This window comes from Mus musculus, chromosome Y (assembly GCF_000001635.26).
Source record: "Mus musculus strain C57BL/6J chromosome Y, GRCm38.p6 C57BL/6J".
Taxonomy (NCBI): domain Eukaryota; kingdom Metazoa; phylum Chordata; class Mammalia; order Rodentia; family Muridae; genus Mus; species Mus musculus.
This window is the reverse complement of record NC_000087.7, coordinates 52779667-52806807: the sequence shown is the minus strand read 5'-3', so window position 1 is coordinate 52806807 and position 27141 is coordinate 52779667. Positions and strand designations below refer to the sequence as shown.

Below are 27141 nucleotides of genomic sequence, written 5' to 3'. Positions count from 1 at the left end.
CACCAGATGATATAAAGCCACCAACACATATACAGAAAAGGACTGCCAGGTCTGGACTCAGTCAGATGAGGTCCATCTAATCCTCAAGGGACTTCAGGCCCCAGGGAGCAGGGAGGTCTGGTGGAGAGGGGACAGGATGGTGGGGACATACTCTTGGAGATGGGGATTGTGGGCTTGGGGCCCTGGGAGCATGGGGGCATATAGGCAGGAGATATGGGGTGTGGAACAGTAAGAGGGGGAACTAGGAGAAGAATAAAATCTCGACTTTAAAAAAAGTATAAGAATAAATTTTAAATAATTCAACTATATTAGTGTGTGGAATTTCAGTCCACGGGACTATATACCATTCACATATTCATTTAGATTTCCTTTGGAAGTTAATATAAAGATGCACTTACACTTAAACAAGAAAATGATTAAAGATATTTAAAAATAAAGAAGTTCTATTTTAACTCTAAAGGTATAACTGCTAGTTAACTTTGTAATCACATCACTGGGATTAACTTCCTTCTCAGAATCATCAGAATAACAAGGATTAAAGAAACTTTAAAACTCTGTTTCATAGGAAACAAAAAAGTTAGAGATTTTTTTATTTGTTTTATATATATACCAGCAAGTGAAAATTTTTCATGCTTCATTTTTCTGAAGATGGGAAAGTAGAAGAGTACTTCAGATTATTCTCCATGATGGCTCTTTCAAACATAGACATTTTTTTTTCTCAGTTCACCATCTACACCAAAAAGCATATCTTAGTTCTTGGTCCCCAAGTTCATCAAAACCTAAAACAGAAAAGTACCTCTTATTAAATAAATTTCCAAGGATACAAATATGAAAGATTCTGTGCAGATGATGTATAGGGTAAAGGTTAAGGTCAGGATTAGGATTAGGGTTAGTGTTAGGGTTATGTTTAATAAAGCAGGATAATTATAGTGTTATTAAAGTATGAGGTACATCTGAGGTCAAATTCCCATTTTATCATTTTATATCTTTAATAATTCATACAAAGCCATTAGGATTTTATGGATAATAGCAGTCATTTCAGTAAGAAATAATTCAAAATAATAAGTAGTTAAAACTTTATGATTATTAAAACATATTTAGATTCCTAAGGTCATTTTATGGACCATGTGCAACATACCTCCATGGACTTCTCATGCATTTCTTTAACTGCTTCCAGGGTCTGGTTCTGACTACATTTGGACAGTTTCAATGCTTGTTGTTCTTTTTGACAACTATTCTACAAATGTAAAAGGAAAACATTAGTATAACAATTCTGTTTATTTTTGTTGTTACTGCCATGCAACATGCATGGCAGTCTAACAATAAAACACTAAATGTATATCTAATACTAAAACATTTATGTAAGCAAAAATAATTCTATATGAAAGTTAAAAGGAATAGTTTTCCAACTGATTTAAAATTTTAACAACTATTTTGACTAAATATATATATATATTTACAATAATATGAAATAACATTATGCTACCAATTGTGGGGTAGGAATTTTTTTTAATGTGAAAGAGTTTTTCATAATGCACAGACTGGCCTTAGCCTCCCAAGTTCTTATGTTTATAGGCATGCACCATGTATACATGAACTCGGTAAAATCCTAGTCTTGGAAGCTTAGATTGGTTTTCTCTAGATTCCAATCTCAAGCAACATATAGAAGTAGTAACATAAAGTTCTCATTGTATTCTTTAGGGTTGCGCACAACCTTGATAATTTGCATTTAAAAAAAATTAAGACAAGCCCTTTACACCTTTTCACCTTGGGCTACTACAATCCTGTTTTGCCCTTTATTCACTGTGATCAATTTTTTACCTCACATTTGCACTCAAATCATCACAATTAAGTAAAATTACCTCTAATTTGCAATGCTTATCTTTAAAAAAAATGCACCTGCATACATTTGGAGACAAAGGGTTAATATTGGGTGTCATCTTTGATTTCACAGTACTGTTTCAGAGACAGAATCTCACTAAACCTAGAGCTCATCATTTATGCTACACCTGGTGGCTACAAAGATCTGGAGATCTTCTTTTCTCTGAACTAAATCTGAGATTGGTTGTTTTAAAATGCTCACAACCACACCAACTTTTTTTTTGTTGTTGTGGTGGTGGTTTGTTTTTAGTGTTGCTAGTTTGTTGTTGTTTATTTTGTTGTTGGTGGTGGTGGTGTGGGCATTCATTCCAATGCAGGGAATATAAGCTGGGGTCTCCATGCCTACACGGGAGAAAGATTACCAATTAAACCATCTTCCAGCCCTGTAAATCAATCTTATTGGGCCCACATGCAGCATATGACACATTTAGGGATCTTTTCTTCTTTAAAACTTTCCTTCACTCATGGTAGTTTTCTTTCTACCAGTGGTTCTCTTCCTTTACTGGCTCCCTCTCACCAGCTGCCATATGCAGAATTACAAATTTTGAAGTACCCTGCTGTTCTGTCTTTAGACTCCTTATTTACAGGGATGATCACTTTCCCTTAAAATGTCATCCAGAGTCCAATGTTTAAAAACTGTCTTCAATTGGAGTATTTATTATTTATCTTTAGTTCCTATCTCTTTCCAGAACTGACTCATAATGGCAGGTTCCTCAATGCCTTCTGAGGCAAGAATGAATTTGCTGTTCCTTTCAAATTGAATACTTTCCAAACTATTAACCAGTAAATAAAATAAAATAGTTAATATGATTATCGTTGTCTCAGATCTTACTTAGAAACCAGGTGATGACTCTACAGGTAGAGTAATGGAGACGTGATCTAAAATTGTTTGCTGATATTCTTCCACAGGAAAATTCTTCCAGGGCTGTTGAGATTGTTTGTTTCCATCCTCTGTTGTTACTAAATCTTTACTAAATTTAGGACTGTAAGAACTGATTTACCAAATTGAGTTGGTTTTTTAATATAAACAACAGAGTCCAGGTGAAACCAATAAATAAGCTTTCTCTCTTCTTTGAACTCTGATATATTGTGGTTTTTTTGTTTTTTTGTTTTTTTGTTTTTTTTTTTTTTTTTGTAGTCACTGGTAATCATCTCTTGATCTTTCTGCAAATGTCTGCCTCTTGAAAATTTATGATCTGGTATACCATAAAATGCCTAGTCGTTTTCATTGATATAGTATGCAATCAATAGTTTATATCTCAGTAAGACTAGAACAGAAGCAAGGATAGATAGATAATGGAACTTAATTTAGTTTCATATGCTCAACTCAAGGCTAGTTGTTCCATTCCTACTTAGTAATACTAGGTTAAATATTAAGTTTTTTTTTATGGTACCAACCACTGATTTTTCTTTTTCTTCATTGAATTTCTGTACATCCATATCAGACTTCTGAAATGTAGTTATATACTGCTCACAAAATTTGTTGTTGATGTTCTTCCTGTAAAGCACAGTAACAAAAGCAGGCACATTTCATACCAATATGAAAATGAACACTCAGAACAAATTCAATTGAACATTTCATACTATAAAAAGAAAAATAGCAGTATAAAATATCTAATGGGAAATCATTATAGATTTTTCCGCTAACATATTATCAGAGAGGTTTTCATTTACGTTTTAGCTTTTCAAAATTAAAGAAATATAAACACACACAACACACACGTAACACACACACACACACACACACACACACACACACACACACACATATATATATATATATATATATATATACATGTACAAAATTTAATTATATTTCAATGTGGTTTTTTTTTCATTATTTTCTACCAAATATAAGTTCTAATTTATTTTTCATACATTGCCTTAGTAAAGACAGTGCAAAACATGTCAACTAAAATATACAAATTGTCTGCATATGTAATTGTAGTTGTTCCTTTTGAATATTGTTAAACATAATAATCCATAAATTACATTCCTAAGACTATGTGCAAGACTTCTGTATTTCCACAATGAATGTAAATTAAAATTTAAATCTCATTAACATTGACTTAAAGCAGAAAATAAAATTTTCATAGATTTCTATGAATTAGATTTAGTTTGCTTGAAGGCATGATGTTATAGGGTTAACTGTTTAGACAAAATCAAAGCCACACATTTTTACTAAAGAATCAGACATGATATATTTTTTTTTTAAACTTCAGCCACATATAATTTTTAAAATGATACACATTTGACCCTACAAATATAACAACTCTACCTCTCTCGTTCGTTCGTTTTGCAAAATCTTTCTAATTTCTGGTTGCTGCATTTGAAAGATTCTTTGACATAAGTTTCCATCCATTTTCTCTTTATGTGAAGCGTCTTATAAATGTCATCTATATTAAAAATAAAGAGTCATTTTGAAGAAAAATTAGATGATTCCATGTATTTAAGTAAAAATAGATATAGATAAATTTCATTCAATAATGCTATGGAAACTTAAAATTAAATGATAGATATCACAAACATGCTTCATACTTTAGAATACTTAGGGTTTGGTATGTTCAGATGAAGGATGTTCAACCTGTAAAGTCTACAGAAATGTTCCACAACATAGAAAAAAACAGTCCATGTATTTTGGATAAGAAATATCTAATCTTATCTGAATTTTAATTTCTGTAAGGAAAATAATTTTGAGCTTCAAGAACAGTTTTCAAAAGAACAAATGCACAAAACAAAGGATCAAAAGTATACTTAATTCTTCATAAGGAAACACTTTTAATAAAGGCTAATTCTTTTCCAAATCTAAAAAAGATGATGCAACTGAAAGAACAAACTTGACTGTGGAACTGTTAGACCCATTGTTTAAAATATTCAATTAAAATAAGAGGGCAACCGGTCATATTGGTTCCCATGTTAATCCTAGTATTCTGGAGGAAAAGGCAGAGAGATATTTGTGTGTTCCAGGTTAACCTGGTCAACATACTGAGTTCCAGGACAGACAGAGCTACAAATGAGACCCTGTCAGAATCAAACCTGCGTTTGATTCCTAGCACCTACATAATGTGCACAAATATCTCCAACTCCAGTTCCAGGGGATGTGATGCCCTGTTCTAAATTCTGCATGCACCAGGTACATATGTATATGACTCACAGACATACTTATAGGCAAAATACCTATATAAATAAAAATAGATAAAAATGTTAAAATCTATGTTTAAAACAATGATCTCCAAGTTTTTTTTTAATCAAAATAAAATTATTTCTAAAGTGAATTGGTAATTATATTTCAGAACATATCCTTTAAAAAAACACTTGAAGAAAATTATGGTAGGAACTTTTGATCAGTAACTGCTGCAGTTCATGAAAATTGTAATGCTTCAGAAAATGTTTAGTACCTTTCTAGCATGCACAGTTAGCTTTCAGTAACTAGGATGAAGCTATATTTCGGTGTACATGTTTAATATTCTCACCATACATAGTACTAGACAAAATCAGATTATTAAATGATTATTCTGCCTCCTCTAAATAGAGCAAATCCTTCAGTTGAAAAAAAATAATTTGGTAAAATGGGTAACTTGAAAGAAGCAAAATATTATTTTTTAAAATATAATATTGTTTCATGGGGGTAGAGATATGGCTCAGCAGTTAAGAGTACTTCCTGTTCTTTGCAAAGGACATAGGTTTGGTGTCTAGCACTCATATGGTGGCTCACAACTATCTGACTCCAGTTCCAGGTATCTGAAATAATCAACTGATATCTGAACAACAGGTACACATGTGGTGCACATATATAACTGTAAGCAAAACACTAATACACATAAATAAGTCCAAAAATAGGTATTAGGAGCATTGTTTAGTAAGCCATGTAAAGATGTTTTTTTTTGTGTGTATGATCCTAGTATTGGAAGCTTAAGCAGGAGATTTCCAGTGTAAAGACTGCATAGGTTAAATAGGAAAATGCAGGCCAGCCTGAACTACATAATGACACCATATCTCAAAGACAAGTTACTGTCTTCTGAGAAAGCTCACTTAGCATTCAGTTACATATAATTTAAAACAGATACTTTAGAATCTGAGTATCATTCTCTCATTGTTTAGTAAGTTGTCTTCCACTTACAGTTACATAATTCATTTCATAAAAAGAAAAAAAAAACCAATGAAGGGATTGGAGAGATGATTCAGCAGTTAAGAGCACTGGTTCCCTTCCAGCTTTCTGAGATTGGAGTACCAAAACCCACAAGGTGGCTCACTACCTATAACTTCAGTTTCAGGGGATTCAAGGCCTTCATCTGGCTTCCTCAGGTACAAGACACACTAGTTGTGCACATACACACGTGAAAGAAAAAAAAAAACAATAACCATAACATAAAATTTAAAAATAAGTTATAAGGGTTACATTAAAGAATTCAGTTTTCCACTGTGCCATATAAAGAAGGAAGCACAGAAGACTCCTAGAAAAGAAACTGACTTAATATAAAATTAGCACTGGATCAATGAAAATATGTTTCATGTACAGAATTTTGTATACATATCACTTAGCTATGAGTACATGGAACTGTGAAATTGTTTACATCTATTTTTTTTCCTTTTAAAATTCCTTCAAAGCTGTTACAAAAAAGCCTCAGTAGTCAAGAGGGCCTACTGTGAAAAGAGGAGGTTCACAAAGTACTTTTTTTTTGTTTTTTAAGGTAAGTAATGTTACTTCATGCTTATCAAAGGATAATTCATCAAAGATGAACTCACAATTCTGAATATCTATGCTCCAAATACAAGGGCAACCAAATTCATAAAGAAATTTTACTAGAACTCAAAGTACATATTGTACCCCATATAATAATAGTGAGAAACTTCAACACCCCACTCTGAGCAACGCAGAGGTCCTGGAAAAAAAGAAATGAAAAAGAGACACTGTGAAACTAATGAGAAGTTATGAAACTATCGGATTCATCAGATACATATATATGTATCTGTCACACACACACAGACACACACATCCAAACATGCACACATATATTGAAGCAAATTCACACACAGTTCTCACTAGATGAAGAGAAATTATTTGAAAAAAAATCAACAAACCTTCATGATAATAGTCTTGGATAGATTAAGAATTTTAAGCACATACCTAAATATAGAAGCAAACCAGAAGCCAACATTAAATTAAATGGAAAGAAACTTGATGCAATCCCACTAAAATAAGACAAGACAGGACTAGACAAGGCTTCTTACTCTTTCCCTACCAATTCACTATAGTACTACAAGTTCTAGACAGAGCAACTAGAAAACAAAAATTGGTCAAAGGAATAAAAATTGGAAAGGAATAAATCAAAATATCACTATTAGCAGATAATAAAATAGTATACTTAAGTGACCACAAAAATTCCATCAGAGAACCCATAAACCTGAAAAACAACTTCAGCAAAGTGGCTAGATATACAATTAACTCAAACAAAACAGTACCTTTCTTCTACTCAAAAGATAAACAGGATGAAAGGCAATTATGGAAACAACACCTTTCAAAAGTCACAAATTATAGTTCCTTGATGTGACTCAAACCAAGCAGGTGAAAGATTTCTATGACAAGAACTTCAAGTCTCTGAAGAAAGAAACTGAAAAATCTCAGAAGATGGAAAGGTCTCCCATGGTCATAGATTAAGTTAGTAAAAATGGCTGTCTTCCCAAAAGCAATCTGCAGATTCCATGCACTCTCCATCAAAATTTAAACTCAATTCTTCGTAGAGACAGAAAGAGCAATATGCAAAACCATTCGGAATATCAAAACTCCAGAATATCCCAAAACTATTCTCAACAATAAAAGAACTTCAGGGGGAATCATCCCTGACCTTAAGCTGTATTATGCAGAAATAGTGATACAAAAATGTATGGTAATGGTACAGAGACAATGCCTTCATGAAATGGAGAGATCTAAAATATATCATCCTGTGTGATCTCAAAGGAAAAAAAAACATGGTATGCACTCACTGATAAGTGGATATTATCCTAAAAGCTCAGAATACCCAAAATGTAATTCACAGACCACATGAAGCTGAAGAAGAAGGAAGACAAAAGTGTAGGTGTTTCAGTCCTTCTTAGAATGGGGAACATAACATTCCTGATAGGAAATGTGGAGATCAGGGCAGAGACTTAAGGAATGACCATCCAGATTCTGTCCAACCTTTGGATCCATCCCATATACAGAAACCAGGCACAGTCACTATTGTGGATACCAACAAGTGCTTGCTGATAGGAGCATAATATGACTGTCTCCTGAGAGGCTCTGCCAGGGCTTGGCAAGAACAGAGGCTGATGCTCACAGCCAACAATCAGACTGATCATGGGGTCCCCAGGGGAGCAGTTAGAGGAAGAACTGAAGGAGCTGAAGGGGTTTGCAACCTTACAGGAAGAACAACAATATGAACCGAGCAGACAGACCAGAGCACTCAGGGACTAAGCCACCAAACAAAGAGGGGCACCCATGACTCTAGCGGCATATAGAGCAGAGGATGGTATTGTCAGACATCAGTGGGAGGAGAGGTCCTTGGTCCTGTGAAAGCTCCATGCCCCAGTGTAGGCAAATGCCAGGGTAGGGAGGTGGAGTATGTGGGTGAGTGAACAGGCTCATAGAAACAAAGCAAGTGTCAAATGGAATAGGGATTTCCTGGGATTAAACCAGGAAATGGCTGATATTTGAAATGTAAATAAATACACACACACTCACACACACACACACACACACACACACACACACACACACACACACACACACACAGATGGCTTTAACTGTGTCTTCAGGTGGGTTTACATCTAATCACAGGATGATCTAAATTTTTCCCATTCCTGCTAGTTTTTTGATAAATTAGAGTAAATGTGTCTGCATCTCAATCTCCAAATAAAATCATAGTTGCTCTTATCACAACCAAGCTCCTCAACCTTTTTCATCACAATACAAATCTAAGACAAATCTTAAATATAAAATTCTTCCTGGCTGGACAAATATTTTACTGCTACAGCAAGAAGCTCTGGTTTCAATCTTCAGGAATGAAAAATAAAAACCCCCAAAATTTAGATATAAAAAATAAAGAAGGCATGATTCCTCGGGCCCCATTACATTTCTGAGGCTGAGGACTTCAGGTACAAGGCCAGTCCAGGCTGCAATTGAGGTTTCAGACAATCCTGAGATATAGAGCTAGAGGTTACTTTCCTAAACCAAAACAACAAATAAATAAAGACAGCCTGGTCTGAATTATGTCTGAATTCCCAGCACTTCTGAGGCTGAGAGAAGCCTCTAGTATTTGAGGCAGTTTGGAACCTATATATAGAAATTTCGGCAATGTGGCATTTTCACAACACGTTAAAATGTAGACTGGTCTTCAGTTTCTTTTTAATAAATTCCTGGTGGGAAGCAGTTGCACAGAAGAGGGTTTTGTCTGTTTCATCCACTAAGTGAAGTCCAGTTTACTCACACCTCACATCCCCAGTCCCCAAGAATACTTTCAGGGTCTCCATTTCCTTGGCCTTCCTGATTTCTGCTAGGAGCTAGTCTGTTCAAACTCTTGCACTTACAGTGAAGTTCTCAGTTTTTCTCAGCAGAGGCCTAAGTGGGAAAGGTCGATTGTGAACCTGGAAGTAGCAACTTCCTGAGTCCAGTGAGGGTCACCTAATCTCATTACTCCTGAAGAAACACCTCCAAAACTCCACCTTCATCCCCACCCAGACCCCTAGCTGAACCAGGATTAACCAACAGACAATTGACTACCTCCACTGAGACTTCATCCTACCATGATTCCTCAAGAATTTTGCTTCCTCAAGAACTCTTTGTAGCCACCATACTGGGTAACAGGGTTTGAACAGCAGGAAAATAATCTCAGCCAAGCCCATTGCTGATTGGCTGTGTTTGCACATGAGTACTAAGGGTAAGAGAGGCTCTTTCAGTCATCTGTGATTAAAGCTTCAAAAAGCGGGTAGTATTTTAACTTCCACTACTACCCAGAGGCTTTCCATTTTCTAAGTTTGCAATACTAACTTGAAAGTTAAAATAAAATGAACTCCAAAGACGACTCTTCTACTTTGTTTCAGATGAAGGGACTGTTCTGTGTAACTCTAAATTGTTTTTTTTTTGTTTGTTTGTTTGTTTTGTTTTTTTGTTTCTTTTTTTTGGTTTTTTTTTTAAACTAAAGTGTTTTTGCATGTTTGTATTTATATAACATGTATGACTAGTTCCCCTAGAAACTAGAATAGGATGCCAAAATCCCTGGATCTAGAATTAAAAATGATTTTGAGAATTATGTGGGTTCCAGGAACTAAACCTTGGTTCTGTACAAAAGCAACAAGTGTTCTTAATTTCTAAGCCATCTTTCCATTCCTATCCTGTGTGTGTTTTAAGGTGTGCTGGACCATTTCTCACGATAGATGTTTAATTTTACTATATAATGGAGAGTATAAAAAATGACTTTGTTAATGTTGTCTATTTCCAGAAACAGAAAAACAAACAAACAAACAAACAAAACAGCAACAAAAAAACCATAATTTTAATGGATTGTGTAAATCATAAATAGTTTCAGGATAAAAATGGAGTGTATACATTTCAGTATATGGGTGCATAAGGAGGCCAGATATAGACATCTGTTTTATTCTCAATTATATTCCAAATTTCTTTTTCATTTTCAGTTTTTTTTTTCAAGTCAGGGTTTATCTGTATAGCTCTGGTTAACCAGGAACTCACCCTGTATACCAGGGTGGCATCAAAATCAAAAATCTCCCTGCCTCTGCCTTCCAACGTCTGGGATTAAGGCATGTGCCACCACTGACTGACCCAACTTAAAACTTGAGATAGGTTCTCTCTGAATATGCAGCTAACCAATGCCACTACCTCGGCTAGCCAGCAAGCTGTCTCCACCTACTCAGCACTGGTTGGCAGCCTGCATTTTAGAAGTGGATTCTAGGCCCCCACTTTTATTTTCAAGAAAAACATTTTACTAAAACAGCCATCTCTCTAGCCACTCTTCAAGGTTTGTTCTGTTGCTATAGACACTGCAATTTTTTGTTTGTTTGTTTTTTGTTTGTTTGGTTTCTTTTTCTATTTCTCTAATCATGGCTAAGTTTAGGCTCCTAAAATGCTTAGTGGTGGTTTTGCTTGTTTCCTTACAACAGCAAATTGGTTTTCTTGCTCACTTTACAATTTGCAGCTAATTTGGCACACTGGACGAACTGACATTTCATTTACTAGTCTTATTGCTGTGTTTTGTTTCTTTGGTGCTTTTTTTTTTTTTTTTTTTTAATTTGCTGGGTTTGTTTTTTTTTTGCTGGTTTTCTGTTTTTGTTTTTGTTTTCACCACTGAAGATGAAATTTATAACTTTTAATGCTGCTTTACCACTGAGCTACATCTTTAGTTAATCTTTAGTTTTGAATGTTGGATGAGAAGTTATCTGTGTGTATTTTTTAACGAAAACTATAATTTCTGTGAAGCCTACAATTATCCCCCTATGCTATAGGTTCTATAGAGATCTGTTTCCCTCGTTTGGCCTCTTCAAGAAACAGGGAAATATTTCTAAAACACATACCTCCAGATTTATCCAACATACTGCCTACTTCATGTCTGTGAAGACAGAACAATAAAAAATTAAAGCAAGAAATATAGTAGACTGGTAGGCCATTTTTTTTTACCACACACAAAACTTTACACAGAACCTTCTTTAATTTTTTATAATAAATATATAATGTTTGGTTTGGAACAAATGTCATATGCATATAAAATATATGGTGGACTACCAACTTGAACTTGAATTATTTACTTTTAACAATTCATATATTTACACCCCACAAGGAGTTTATTCATAACTCTCCCACAATTGCCAAGACCCTTTTTTCCCCCAGATAGTCCCCTACTTATTTTTATGATGTTTCTCCTTTTCTTTGAGTGTGTCAAAGATCACATGCAGGTGGTCCTATTGTATGAGTTCCTATGTGTTTGTGATCACAAAGTCTAAAGGATCCCAAGCTGGGCTTGAACTTAACATATATCAGCATCTGACATTGAAATGCTGATCTTCCTGAATCTAGTTTTCCAGTGAAGGTAACACAAACACTACTTTTGAAGTACTCTATTGAACTGGCAAAAAAAAAAAAAAGAAAGAAAAAAAAAGAGAAAAAAAGAAAAAGAATTGAAAATATTACCCCATGTCTTCATCTCCTTTTACTTGAGGCGATATATTTTCATCTTTACCAATTGCTGGATTATTTACTGTATTGACAATAGAAAATGTAAACATTTGAAAGTATGCAATATTAGTAATAGTTAATAAAGTACTATCAATTTGAATTTCTTTGGAAAAACTGCCCATTTTGAGTTTTTGAAACAGATTTTAAAAATTAAGTAAAATTAAGTACATCCAGGAAATCTAGGACACAAGGAGAAGAAAAAACATAAGGATAACAGGTATAGATGAGAAGTAAGATTTCCAAATTATAGGGCCAGTGAATATCTTCAACAAAACTATAAAAGAAACCTTTCCTAACCTAATGAAAGAGATGTCCATGAACATACAAGAAGCATGCAGAACTCCAAATAGTTTGGACCAGAAAAACAACAACAAAAACAAAAATCCCTGCCATCATATATTAATCAAAGCACCAAATGAACAAAACAAAGAAAGAATATTACAAGCAGTAAGGTAAAATGGTCAAGTAACATATACAGGAATTCCTATCAGAATTACACCTAACTTCTCCCCAGAGACTATGAAAGCCATAAGATCCACGGTAGATATCATACAGACACTAAGAGAGCAGAAATAAGAGCCAAAGCTATAATATGCAGTAAAACTATTTTACCATAGATTGAGAAAACAAGGTATTCCGTGAAAAAACAATATTTACACAATATCTTTGAACAAACCAAACCCTTCAAGGGATAATAAAGGGAAAACTCCAATATAAGGAGGGAAATCACATGCTAGCAAAAGCAAGATATTAATCTTGAAGTAAACCTAAAAGAAGATAGCTACATGAACAAAATTCCAACAAAAATAACAGGAAGAAACAAAGACTTTGTCTTAGTATCTCTTAATATCACCATATTCTATTCACCAATTAGAAAGAAATAGACAAACAGACTGGATGTGTAAGCAAGACCCAGCATACCAGAAACAAACCTCAGGGACAAAGACAGACATTTCCTCACAGTAAAAGGCTGGAAAACAATTTTCTAAGCAAATGTTCCAAAGAAACAAATTTGGAGTAGCCATTCTAATATCAAATAAATTTGACTTTCAACCCAATGTTATCAAAAAAGACAAGGAGTGGCACTTCATATTCATCAAAGTTAAAATTTACCAAGATGAATTTTCAATTCTAAACATTTATAGTCCAAATGCAATGGCATCCATATTCATATAAGAAACTTTAGTACAGCTCAAAATGCACATTGCACCACACACAATAATAGCAGAAGACTTCAACAACCCTCCTCATCAATGGAAAGATCCTGGAAAGAAAAATTAAAAAAAGACACAGTTAAACTAACAGAAGTTATGAAACAAATACATTAGTTGATATCTATAGAACATTTTATTTTAGAACAAAAATTGTCCATTCTGCTCAGCACCTCATGACGCCTTCTCCAAAATTAACAATATAATCAGTCACAAAACATGCCTCAACAGATATAAAAATATCCAAATAATCTCATACATCCTATCTAATCACCAAGGACTAAGGCTGATCTGAAATAATAATATAAATAATTGAAAACCCATGTACATGTAGAAGGTGAACAAAAATCCAGTCAGTGATAAATCAGGTAGGGAAGAAATAAAAAAAAAAAAAAATAAATGTAAGACTTTTTAGAGTTTAAAAAAAAAATGAAGTTACTACATACCGAAAGTTGTGGAACACAACTAAAGCAGTGTTAAAGGGAATCTCATAGCTCTGAATGCCTCTAAATAGAAACTGGAGAGAAGATATAGTAGTAGGTTGACAGCACACCTAAAACCCCTTGAATAACAGGAAGGAAATTCACCCAAGAGGAGTTGAAGGCAGGAACTAATCACACTCAGGGCTGAAATCAAACAAGTGGAAACAAAGGAACTATAACATAAAATCAAACAAACTAGGAGCTGGACCTTTGAGAAAGTCAACAAGATAGATAAAACATAAGCCAGACTAATTACAGGGCACAGGGAAAATATCAACATTAACAAAACCAGTAATGAAAAGGGAGACATAACAACAGATACTTAGTAAATCCAAAAAAATCATCAGATCCTACTATATAAGCCTGTAACTTAGCAAAAGTGGAAAATCTGGATGAATTGGACAATTATCTAGACAGATGTCAGGTACTAAATTTCAATCAGGTTGAGATAAACCCTGTAAACTCTCCCATAATCCCCAAAGAAATAGAAGCAGTCATTAAGAGCTCCCCCCTCAAAAAAAAAAAAAAGCCCCGTATCTGATGGGTTTAGTACAGATTTCTATCAGGCTTTCAATGAAACACCAATACCAACAATCTTCAATCTATTATGCAAAAACAAAAGAAAATGAACACTACTTAATTTGTTCTATGAAGCCACATTTACTCTTATACCCAAACCATACAAAAACCCAATGAAGACAGGATACTTCAGACCAATTTAACTTATAAATATTGATGCAAAAATACTCAATAACATCCTGTTAAACACAATCCAAGAACACATCAAAATGATCATCCTTCATGATCAAGCGGCTTCATCCCAGGGATACAGGAATGGTTCAATATATGGGAATCCATCAATGTAATCCAATATGTAAAGAATCTCAAGGAAAAAAACACAGTATTATCTCATTAGACGCTGAGGAATCATTTAAAAAAAATCAACACACCTTCATGATGAAGTCTTGGATAGATTCAGAAAGCAAGGCCCATAACTAAACATAGTAGCAAACCAGGATCCAACATCAAAATAAATGGAGAGAAACTCGATGCAATCCCACTAATATATGACAAGGCTTCCCACTCTCTCCCTACCTATTCACTATAGTACTATAAGTTCTAGCCAGATTAAATAGACAACAAAAAGAGGTCAAAAAGTTAAAAATTGGAAAAGAACAAATGAAAATATCACTATTAATAGGTAATAAGGTAGTATATTTAGTGACCCCAAAAAAATCCTCTAAAGAACCCTTAAGCCTGAGAAACAACTTTAGCAAAGTGATTGGATATACAATTAACTCAAATAGATCAGTAGCCTTCCTCTACTCAAAGGATAAACAGGCTGAAAAGGAAGTTATGGAAGCAACACTCTTCACAATAGTCTCATATTTTAATAACTTGGTGTGACACGAAAAAAGCAAGTCAAAGTTCTGTAGGACAAGAACTTCATGTCTCTGAAGATAGAATTGAAATTCTCAGAAGATGGAAAGATCTCCCATGGCCATAGATTGGTGTCCCAAATAATTTAGTAAAAATGTCTATCTTGCCATAAGTAAGCTCTGATTCCATGCCCTCTCCATCAATATTCAAACTTAATTCTTTATAAAGATAGAAAGAGCAATATGCAAAATCATTTAGAATAACGAAAATCCAGGATATTGTAAAACTATTCACAACAATAAAAGAACTTCAGGGGGAATCATCCCTGACCTCAAGCTGTATTATAGAGAAATAGTGATAAAAATGTATAGTGACCATAAAGAAAAAATGACTTCAGGAAGTTCACACGCAAAGGGATAGGTCTAAAGTATATCATCCTGTATGAGGTAACACAATCCCAAAGGAAAAAATATGGTATGCACTCACTGATAAGTGGATATTATCCTAAAAGTTCAGAATACCCAAAATGTAATTCACAGACCACATAAACCTTAAGAAGGAAGAAAAAAGTGTGCATGTTTCCGTCCTTCTCAGAATGGGGAACAAAATACTACTGGGAGGAAATATGGAGACAAAGTGCAGGCCAGAGACTGAAGGAACGACCATTCAGAATCTGCCCCACCTGTGGATCCATCCCGTATATAAACACCAGACCCTGTCACTATTGTGGATACCAACAAATGATTGCTGAAAGGAGCCTAATAAGGCTGTGCCCTTAGGGGCTCTGCCAGAGGTTGGCAAAAACAGAGGCTCATGCTCACAGCCAACAATCAGACTGATTATGGGGTCCACAGTGGAGGAGTTAGAGGAAGGACTGAAGGAGCTGAAGGGGTTTGTAATCTTACAGGAAGAACAATAATATGAACCAAGCAGACCGCCCCCCTCCCCCCAGAGCACTCAGGGACGAAGCCAGCAAACAAAGAGGGGGACCATGGCTCCAGCTAAATACATAGCAGAGGATGTCCTTGTCAAACATCAGTGAGAGGAGAGGTCCTTGGTCATGTGAAGTTTGGTGTCCCAGTGTAGGCAAATACCAGAGCAGGGACATGGGTGTTGGTGGGTGGGGGAACATGCTCATAGAAGCAGAGGGAGGGTGGAATGGTAAAGGGAATTTCTGGGGTGAAACCAGGAAATGACTAATATTTGAAATGTAAATAAACACACACACACACACACACACACACACACACACACACACACACCTAATATGATGGCTTTAACTGTGACTTCAAGTGGGTTTATATGCAATCACAGGATGATCTAAATTTTGGTCCCATTGTTGCTAGGGTTTTGATAAATTAGAGTAAATGTGTTTGCATCTCAATCTCCAAATGAAATCATGGTTGCTTTTATCATAACCAAGCTCCTCAATTTTTTTCATCATAATACAAATCTAAAGCAGATCTAAAATATAAAGTTTTTCTGGCTGGACAAATATTTTACTGCTACAGCAAGAAGCTCTGGTTTCAATCTTCAACAAGGAAAAAAGGAATAAAAAACAAACAAACAAACAAACAAACAAACAAAAATTTAAATATAAAAAATAAAGAACACATATTTCCTCAGGCCCAGGTACATTTGTAAGGCTGGGGACTTCAGTTTCAAGGCCAGTCAAAGCTGCAGGTGAGGTTTCAGACAATCCTGAGATATAGAGTTAGAGCTTACTGTCCTAAACCAAAACAACAAATAAATAACAACAACCTGGCCTGAATTATGTCTGAAGTCCCAGCACTTCTGAGGCTGAGAGGAGCCTCTGTATTTTGAGGCAATTGGAGCCTATACATAGAAATTTCGGGAATCTGCCATTTTAACAACAGGTAGAGGTAAATGAAGACTGGTTTTCAGTTCGTTTTTAATGAATTCCTGGCAGGCAGCAGCAGCTAAAAGAAGGTTTTAGTCTGTTGGCTCCACTAACTGACTTCCAATTTACTCACTCCTCACCTCCCCAAGCCCCAAGAAGACTTCCAGGGTCTCCAATTCCCTGGCCTTCCTGATTTCTGTTAGAAGATAATTCTGTTCAAACCCCTGCCCTTAGCGAAGTTCTCTGTTTTTCTCAGCAGAGAACTAAGTGGGAAAAGTTGATTGTGAGCCTGGAAGCAGTACCTTCCTGAGTCCAGTGAGGGTCACCTCCTCTCCTTACTCCTAAAGTAACACCTCCACCCCTCCACCTTCTTCCCCACACAGGCCCCCAGCTCAAACAGTATTAATCATCTTTCAACAGACAATTGACTACCTCTACTGAGACTTCTCCCTACCATGCTTCCACAAGAACTCGGCTTGATGACTACCACAAAGCATACTGGGTAACAGGGTTTGGATAGCGGGAAAACAATCTCAGCCAAGGCCCTTGCTGATTGGCAGTGTTTGCACATGTGTACTAAGGGTGAGAAAGGCTCAATCAGTCGTCTGTCATTGAAGAGCAAAAAGGAGGTAGTATTTTAGCTGCCACTACTACCCAGAGGCTTTCCATTTTCCAAGTTTACAATACTAACTTGAAAGCTAAAATAAAACGGACCCCAAACAAGACTCTCCTACTTTGTTTCAGATGAAGGTGCTGTTGTTTGTAATTTTCAATTATTTTATTTATTTAAGTAATTTGTTTTTGCATGTTTGTGTTTATAAACATGCATGTGTGGTGCACATAGAAACTAGAAGAGAATTCCAAAACCCATGGATATAGAATTAAAAATGGTTTTGAGCCATTGTGTGGGTCCTAGGAACTAAAACTTGGTTCTGTCCAAGAACAACAAGTGCTCTTAATTTCTAAGCCATCTTTCCATCCCTGTCCTTTGTGTCTTTTAAGGTGTGCTGATCATTTTTCTTGAAAGATGTTTCTTTGTACTATACAGTGGAGATTACAAAATTATAACACTTTCTTAATATTGACAATTTGCTCATAGAGAAAAAACAAAAAGACAAAAACCATCATTTTAATGGATTGTGTAAATCAGATAAAGAGTATTGTAAAAAACTGATGTATATACATTCCAGTATAAGTATGCATAAGAGGGCGACAAATAGACATTTGCTGCATTCTCAATCACATTCCAACTTCCTTTTTTTTTTTTTCAAGGCAGGGTTGTAGTCCTGGACCTCACCCTGGTTACCAACTGCTGGGATTATGGCATGAACCACCTCTGACTGCCCAAATTTAAAACATGAGACAGGTTCTCTCTGAATCTGCAGCTCACCAATGCCACTAGCCTGGCTAGCCAGCAAGCTGTCTCCAACTACTTTTCACTGGGTTGCAGCCTGCATTTTTAAAGCCGATTTAAGACCCCCTCCTTAATTTATATACTTTCAAATAAAGCACATTACCAAAACAGCCATCTCTCTAGCCCCTCTGAGAGGTTTGTTCTCTTGTGGTAGCCACTGTATATTTTTTTTTATTCTCTAATCATGCCTAAGTTTAGGCTCCTAAAATGCTTATTGCTGGTTTTGCTTGTTTCCTTACAAGAGCAAACTGGGTTTCTTGCTCATTTTACAATTTGCAGTTAATTTGGCAAACTGGACAACCTAACATTTCATTTGCAAGACTTATAACTGTGTTTTGCTTGTTTGGTAGGATTTTTGTTAATTTGGTGCATTTGTTGGTTTCTTTGGGGTTTTTATTGTTATTGTTTTGTTTCTTTGTTTGTTTTTGTTTGTTTATTTTTGCCACTGAAGATGAAACTCATCACTTTTAAATGGTGATTTACCACTGAGCTACATCTTCAGCTAATCTTGCATTCTGAATGTTTGCTGAGAAGTTATCTCATATGTGTTTTAAAGGAAACTACAATTACTGTGAACCCAAAATTATCCCCTTTTGCTATACAGTCTAGAAATCTGATGCCCTCTTCTGACCTCTTTAAAAAACAGGCAAATACCTCCAAAAACACATACCTTCAGATTTATCCAACATACTGTCTACTTCATCTCTGTGAAGAAAGGAAAATAAAAAAATTAATGCAAGAAATATAGTGGACTGGTAGGCATTTTTCTTACCCACACAAAACTTTAAAAAGAACTTTCTTTTAATTATTTATAATAAATATATAATGTTTGGTTAAGAACAAATGTCATATATATATATATATACATATATACATATGTATATGTATGTGTAGATATGTATATGTATGTATGTATATATATGTATGTATGTATATATATATATATATATATATATATATATATATATATATATATATATATATATATATATGTATATATTACATGGTGGAGTATCAAAGTGATCTTGTATCCTTTACTTTTACCAATTCATACATTTACACCCACAGTAGTTTATTCATTACTCTCCCACTCTTGCTGAGACCCTTGTTCTTGCCAGATGGTCCCCCTCTTATTTTCATGATTTTTCTCCTTTTCTTTGTGTGTATATCTTGGAAGATCTCAGGCAGGTGGTCATATTATACTAGTTGCTATGTGTTTGTTATCACAAGGTCTGAAGGACCTCAAGCTGGGCTTGAACTCAACATATAGCAGTGTCTGATTTGTATTGCTATCTTCCTGAATCTACTTCTCCAGTGAAGGTAATACAAACACTACTTATGAAGTAATCTATTGAGCTGGCAAAAAATATTGAAAATGTTACCCCATATCTTCATCTGCTTCTGCTTGAGGCGATATATTCTCATTTTTATCAAATGCTGGGCTCTTTACTGTATTAACAATAGAAAACAGAAACATTTGAAAGGATTCTATATAAGTAATAGTTAATAAAGTACTATCGATTTGAATTTATCTGGAAAAACTCTCCATGTAAATTTTTGGAAGAGATTTTAGAAAGGAAATATTTACACCAAGAAAATCCAGGACACAAGGAGATGACAAAACTTAAGGATAATAGGTATCAATGACAAGTAAGTTTTTCAAATTTAGGGACAGTGAATATATTCAACAAAATTATAGAAGAAAACTTCCCTAACCTAAAGAAAGAGTTGCCTATGAATATACAAGTAGCCTACAAAACTCCAAATAGTTTGGACCACAAGAGAAATTTCTTCCATCATATAGAAATCAAAACTCCAAATGCATAATAAAAAAAAAGAAAAGAAAAAGAAGAATATTAAAAGCACTAAGGGAAAATGGTCAAGTGACTTATAAAGGAAATCCTATCAAAACTATACCTAACTTATCCCCAGAGATTATGAAAGCCATAATATCCAGGGCAGATGTCATACAGACCCTAAGGGAAAAGAAATGCCAGACAAGGCTACTAGATGCATCAAAAAATTTTACAATAGATTGAGAAAACAAGGTATTCTGTGAAAAAAAAAACGATATCTACACAATATGCTCGAACAAATCCAGCCCATCAAGTGGGTAATAATGGGAAAACTCCAATATAAGGAGGGAAATTACACTCTAGAAAAACCAAGAAATTGATCTTGAAGCAAACCTAAAAGAAGAAAGCTACATGAATCACATTCCAACTCTACCAACAAAAATAACAGGAAGCAACAACTACTTTTCCTTAATATCTCATAATATCAGCGGACACAATTCACCAATAAAAAAACATAGAATAACAGACAGGATGTTTAAGCAAGACCAAGCATACTAGAAACAAATCTCAGGGACAAATACAGATATTACCTTAGAGTAAAAGGCTGGAAAACAATTATCCAAGGAAATGTTACAAAGAAACAAGTTGGAGTAGCCATTCTAATATCAAATAAATTCGACTTTCAACCCAAAGTTATCAAAAAAAAAAAAGAGGAGGGACACTTCATATTCATCAATGTTAAAATTTGCCAAAATGAATTCCCAATTCTGAACATTTATACGCCAAATGCAATGTCATCCACACTCATAAAAGAAACTTTAGTAAAGCTCAAAAACACACATGAATAGAGCATTAAAAGAAACCTTGACTAAATTGGTTTTAGAGACCTGCAGAAAAGATTATGCAGCTCTTTTTCCCTTCACCTTGTTCTGAGTATGGAACACCACAGGGAAATTTAAACTTACACCATTCGAACTCCTCAACTGGGGACCCCCCCCCCTTTAACAGAAGCAGGTGGAATGTTTGACCCTCATGTTTCTTTTTCAGAACTCCCACTAGCTCACTTGAAGGACCTACAACTGGTCAGAAAAGATGCCTTGGAAATGTTGAAACACAATAAAAAACTTAAACAAAAACAAAAAAACAAAAAACATACGAACCAGAAACCATCTTGGTGCCCCATAAATTTCAAACAGGAGTACCTGTCCTGGTCTGGTGCCACCATTCTGGCAAACTTGAACTCAGATCAAAAGGACTTTCCCTGATGATTCTCACAAGCCCTGCTGCCACACCTCCAGTATGTGCCCAGTTCTGGCATCCAGCCTGCCATGGCCCACTGGCCTGGCACTGCTCACACACAGTGGGCACTGCACAGGAACCTCCCTCCCTCCCTCCTCCCAATGGCAAGAGGCTCTTTTGTCTCATTCAATGGGCTTCTGAGGTTCTCAATCTTACATATCCTAAAGCTGTGACCTCATGTTGGCTTTGTTTGGCAGCTGGGCCAGAGGTTTAATTTTCTAACTTATAAGATCAGAACTATGTACTAGAAGGAGTGGGAAATGTGAGACCACAACATAGAGCGTTTCTCCCTGGAAGGTAAAGCACCTGGACATTCTCCAAGATTGTTTTCCCTGATTTATAAAAATACAGCCAGAAAGAGACTCTATGTTCTCTACAGCCACCAAAAATCCTTTTGGTTTCTGAGCCTTACAGCTAGAGATTCAAAATTGGAGTTTTGACAAGGACATCTGGGCAGAGAAGAACACTCCTCCCATCTCTTCCCAACTCCTCCAAACTCTCCTCCCAACTCATCCCAATTCCTCAGCTAGCTAATAAAAACCTTCTTCTGTCACATCTCAGAGTCATACGCCCCTGCCCTGCACAGTGGAAGGAGTTTGTCCTTAGCTAGCTGATAATAAAAACTCTTGCAGTTTGCATCAGGTATCGATTTCTCTCAAGTCATTGGGGTGCTGGCCAGCTCATCCCGGGACTTTACTGGACTTGAGAGGAGGTCCATCTTCGGGGTCTTACACATGGAGACCTAAGACCAAAATTCTTCAAACTAATATGCAAAATCAAAAGAGAAGGAACACTATTGAATTTGTTCTATGAAGCCAGATTACAATTATATTCAAACCATACAAAAACACAATGAAGAAAGGAAACTTCAGACCATTTTCCCTTATGAATTTCGAAGCAAAAATACTCAATAAAATCACTGCAAACCAAATAAAAGAATACATCAAAACGATCATCCATCATGGTCAAGTAGACTTCATCCCTGTAATGCAGGGATGGTTTAATATATGGAAATTTGTCAACTTAATCCACTATAGAAACAAACTCAAAGATGAAAACAACATGATCACCTCATTAGATGCTGAGAAAGCATTTGACAAAACACAACACCCATTCATAATAAAAGTCCAGGAAAGGTCAGGAATTCAAGGCCCATATCTAAACATAAAAAAAAAATACAATAGACAGCAAACGAGTAGGAAACATTAAACTAAATGAAACAATCTCATTAAAATCAGGGACTAGACAAGGCTGCCCACTTTCTTCATACCTATTGAATATAGTAGTTGAAGTCCTAACCAGAGCAATTAGACAACAAAAGGAAAACAAATGAATACAAATTGGAAAGGAAGAAGTCAAAATATCACTATTTCCAGAATATATGATAGCATGTATCAGTGACCCAAAAATGCACCAGAGAAATCGTAACCATATATATGACTTCAGTGCAGTAGGTGAATATAAAATTAACTCAAACATATCAGTGGCCTTTCTCTACTCAAAGGAAAAAGAGGATGAGAAAGAAATTTGGGAAAACTCACCCTTCACAATACTCACAAATAATATAAAATAGCTTGGTGTGACTCTAAATTAGAAAGTGAAAGATATATATGATAAAAACTTCATGTCTCTGAAGAAAGAAATGAAACAAGATCTCAGAACATGGAAAGAACTCCCATGCTCATGGATTGGAAGGATTAATATAGTAAAAATGGCTGTTCTGCCAAAAGTAGTTTATAGATTCAATATAATCCCCATCAAAATTCCAACTCAATTCTTTACTGAGTTAGAAAGGGCAATTTACAAATTCTCCTGGAATTTGAAAAAAACAAACAAGCAACAACAACAACAACAAAAAACCAACAACAACAACAACAACAAAAAACAAAAACCTGGTATAGGAAAAACTATTCCCAACAATAAAAGAACCTCTTGTGGAATCACCATGCCTGACCTCAAAGTGCACTACAAAGCAATTGTGATAAACACTACATGGTACAGGTATAGTGGTAGACAGGTAGATAAATGAAATAGAACTGAAGTCAGAGAAATAAACCTTTAGTCACTTGATCTTTGACAAAGGAGCTAAAACCATCTAGTGGAAAGGAGACAGCATTTTCAACAAATGGTGTTGGTTCAATTGGCAGTTAGCATGTAGGAGAATGTAAATTGATCTATTCTCATCCCCTGTGCAATGCTCAAGTCTAAGTCGATCAAGGGACTGCACATAAAACCAGAGACACTGAAACTTATAGAGGAGAAAGTGGGGAATAGCCTGGAATACATGGGCAAAGGGGGGATATTCTTGAAAAAAAATACTACCAATGTCTTGTGCTATAAGATTAAAAATGGACAAATGGGACCTCATAAAACTGATAAGGTTATACCCAGAAGTTCAAACTTGTAATAAGGAAACATGCTTCACTTTGTCCATAGCAGCCTTTTGTATAATAACAAGAAGCTGAAATGAACCCAGATGACTCTCTTTAGAGGAATGTATATAGAAAATATGGCACATTTACTTAATGAATTACTACACAGCTATTAAAAACAATGAATTCATGAAATTTTTATACAAATGGATGGATCTGGATGATATCTTCCTAAGAGAGTTAACCCAATCACAAAAAACACACATGATATTCACACATTGATGAGTGGATATTATCCCTGAAGCTCAGAATAACCAAGGTAAAATGTGCAAAACCCATGAAACTGAAGAAGGAAGACCAAAGTGTGGATATGCCGTTCCTTCTTAGAATGGGGAACCAAATAATCATGGAGGGAGTTACAGAGACAAAGATTGGAGCTGAGAATAAAAGAATACAGAGACTGCCTCACTTGGGGATCCATCCCATATACAACCACCAAATCTACTGAAGATGCCAACAAGGGATTGGGTGCAGGAGAATGATATAGTTGTCTCCTGAGAGGATCTGCTAATGCCTGACAAATAAAAAAGTGGATGTTCACAGACATCCTTTGGACTTAGCACAGGGTCCCCAATTATGGAGCTGGAGAAAATACCTAAGGAGCTTAAGGAGTTTGCAGGCCCCTAGAAGAAAAAACAACATGAACTAACAAGTACCCCACAATTCCATGGGATTAAACCACCAATCAATGAAAACAAATAATGGGATATATGATTCCAGCTTCTTATGTAGCAGAGGATGGACTAGTCAGGCATCAATGGGAGGAGAGACACTTGTTCCTGTAAAGATCCTATGCCCCAGTATGGGGGAATACCTGGGTTAGGAATTGGTAGATGATGTGTTGGGGAGATGGGGGAGAGGGGAGAGGACAGGAGATTTTTTGGAGTGGAAACTAGAAACGGGGATAATATTTGAAATGTAAATAAGGAAAAGTTATAATAGAAAAAGAAAGGAAATAATTTATTTGCAAGTTTTATGAAATAAATTCATGTTTGGCAAACATATTATACGAACAATGTTCATGTCTTTTCTTGAGGTGAAATCAAGAAAGTTCTTCTCTCTCAACATATGCTGATATAGTTCCAAGAGTAGGTTTATGTGCTGCAAAACCTTGTATATAGGAATAGAGAGATATAGGTAAAATTAGAAATGAAGTATATGTAAACTCTTAACAAAGACTTCTTCCATTTCAGGTGACTAGGTAAAGTCTAATGAACTGCAGGACACAATTAATACTGGAAATGCGATACCTTCCGAAAGAGCCTCCTCTGAAACTTTTATGTCATCGTCCTCATCATCAAAGTCCAAAAGTAATAAGTAACCTTCCTTTGGTATCACCTTCAATTTCTTAAGAGCCATTCTTCTCATAAGAACTCAGTAGTCTTCTTAGTTTAAAAAAAAAAAACAATAAAAATAAAAAGGAAAAAAAAAGAACTTACCTGATTAAAAATTATCATTTAAATAATTAAAAATAACAAAAAATCAAATAATTATTTTAGCTCAATGAAAGATCATTTCTTTTTTTACTTAACATGTATATTTTTAATCAATTGCCTTTATCAGAGAGTTCTCTGTACATATTCAATATGGTGATGCATATATATATATACACTTACCCGTACCATTTCCTCCGTGTATCCCATTTATCATGTCCCTCTCCCTCACAACTTGTTTTAAAAACTTCTTTAACTCACTTCTTTAAAAACCTCCTTTAGAACCTAAATTATTAGTCTGCCATTTCTCAGTTTAAAAAGAGACAAAAACTGGCCAACCTTCAACATATGAGTCCTCCCCTCCTCCCAAAAAACGATGAGCAACATCCTTTAACCTTTGAGGTATCTGAATTTTGGTCCTATCTCCCACAGAATATTTTTAAACAAAACATCAGCAATTCTGTTTACCAGTTTATCTCAGTCTAACGTAAACTCACAGTTCTATCCAGAAAGATAAAGAACATGGTAACTGTATATTCATATCAAAAAGATCCACCACTAAGTCTACAAAAAAACATGAACTACCACCACCACCCACACAGAAAGACCTTATATTGGAGAAATTAGGGATTTGGGGAAGCCGAGGATTTCAAACATCTGAAGATTGTAAGTTCAAGGCCAGGCCAAGCCGGGCCAGCTGAAACTACAAAGATAGATCCCATCCTACAGAAACTAAACTGAGAGAAAAAGCTGAACTTGGTGGTGCAAGTCTTTAATCCCAATACATGGGAGACTGAGACAGAAAGATCTGTGGTCAGAATCCATCCCCAATGACTTATGAATCTCTTACAATTATCTCCTCTTCTTCTTTTCATTCATCTTCCTATGCCATTCTACTGTCTGCAATGTTCATACAGTCTATACTAAAGGAACACACCATAGAGAAGACAATGAGGAGGGAGGAATCCTCAGTGTGTTTCTAAGGGATCCTGAATATCACACAGGACAATCGCCAAGGCATCTCACCAATGGCTCCCTGTTCCCTGACCCACAGTCCTGCAGCTGGTTCTCTGATCCTATCCCCAGGCCCCAAGCTTTTCTCTTCCAAGGGTTCCCAATTCTCTATGGCCCTGACCTGTTCGATCCTCTTCCATGAATATGGTCCTCCACCTTCCATTCACCCTCAGATTCCACAGAAAATGGCGATCAGGAGGCTTTTCCTCACATAGTGGCCTCCTGGGCCTGAGATTCCCCACCCTGTCACACCTCGATTAACTGTCCAACAACCCTGATCAGGGCAGACTATCACTTACAGCTCATCTAAGAGGAGAACACCTTCCAAACCGCACCCTTCTGTGCTTAGCTCCTCAATGGCAAAAAAAAAAAAAAAAAAAAAAAAACCGTTGTCAGGGGCCACACCCAGACAGAAGACTCAGAGGATCCTTTGTGATGCCAGCTGGAGCAAATAGGTCTCACCAAAGGACTGTGCTGATTGGCTGAATACACCCTGCGCATGCGTTCACGGAATACCAAGTACTTTGAAGGGAGATTTTAGAAGGTGGGAGTAATCTACTGGCTTTAAGACAAATGATTTCCAGTTTGTTGGTTGACAAGTGCTTACAAACTTGAAAATCCAGAACAAATATGTAACATATGAAATACAGCAAATGGCTCTACTTAATTTCAGCTGTAGAGGCTCTTGTAAGCATTTTTGGTTTTTTATTTATTTA

General features: G+C 35.7%; 1 protein-coding gene across 1 annotated transcript; it reads right to left on the bottom strand.

The window, feature by feature from the left end:
• Positions 1–557: 557 nt before the first annotated feature.
• On the bottom strand, positions 558–26780 carry Gm21258 (predicted gene, 21258). The gene is made up of 8 exons (NM_001373885.1): positions 26725–26780; positions 25229–25363; positions 19834–19900; positions 19122–19156; positions 4160–4277; positions 3280–3379; positions 1139–1237; positions 558–779 (listed from the first exon to the last, which is right to left on the bottom strand). Exons 2-8 carry the CDS (start codon positions 25344–25346, stop codon positions 750–752), a joined length of 567 nt encoding a protein of 188 aa, NP_001360814.1. The 5' UTR covers positions 25347–25363; positions 26725–26780; the 3' UTR covers positions 558–749.
• Positions 26781–27141: the final 361 nt, after the last annotated feature.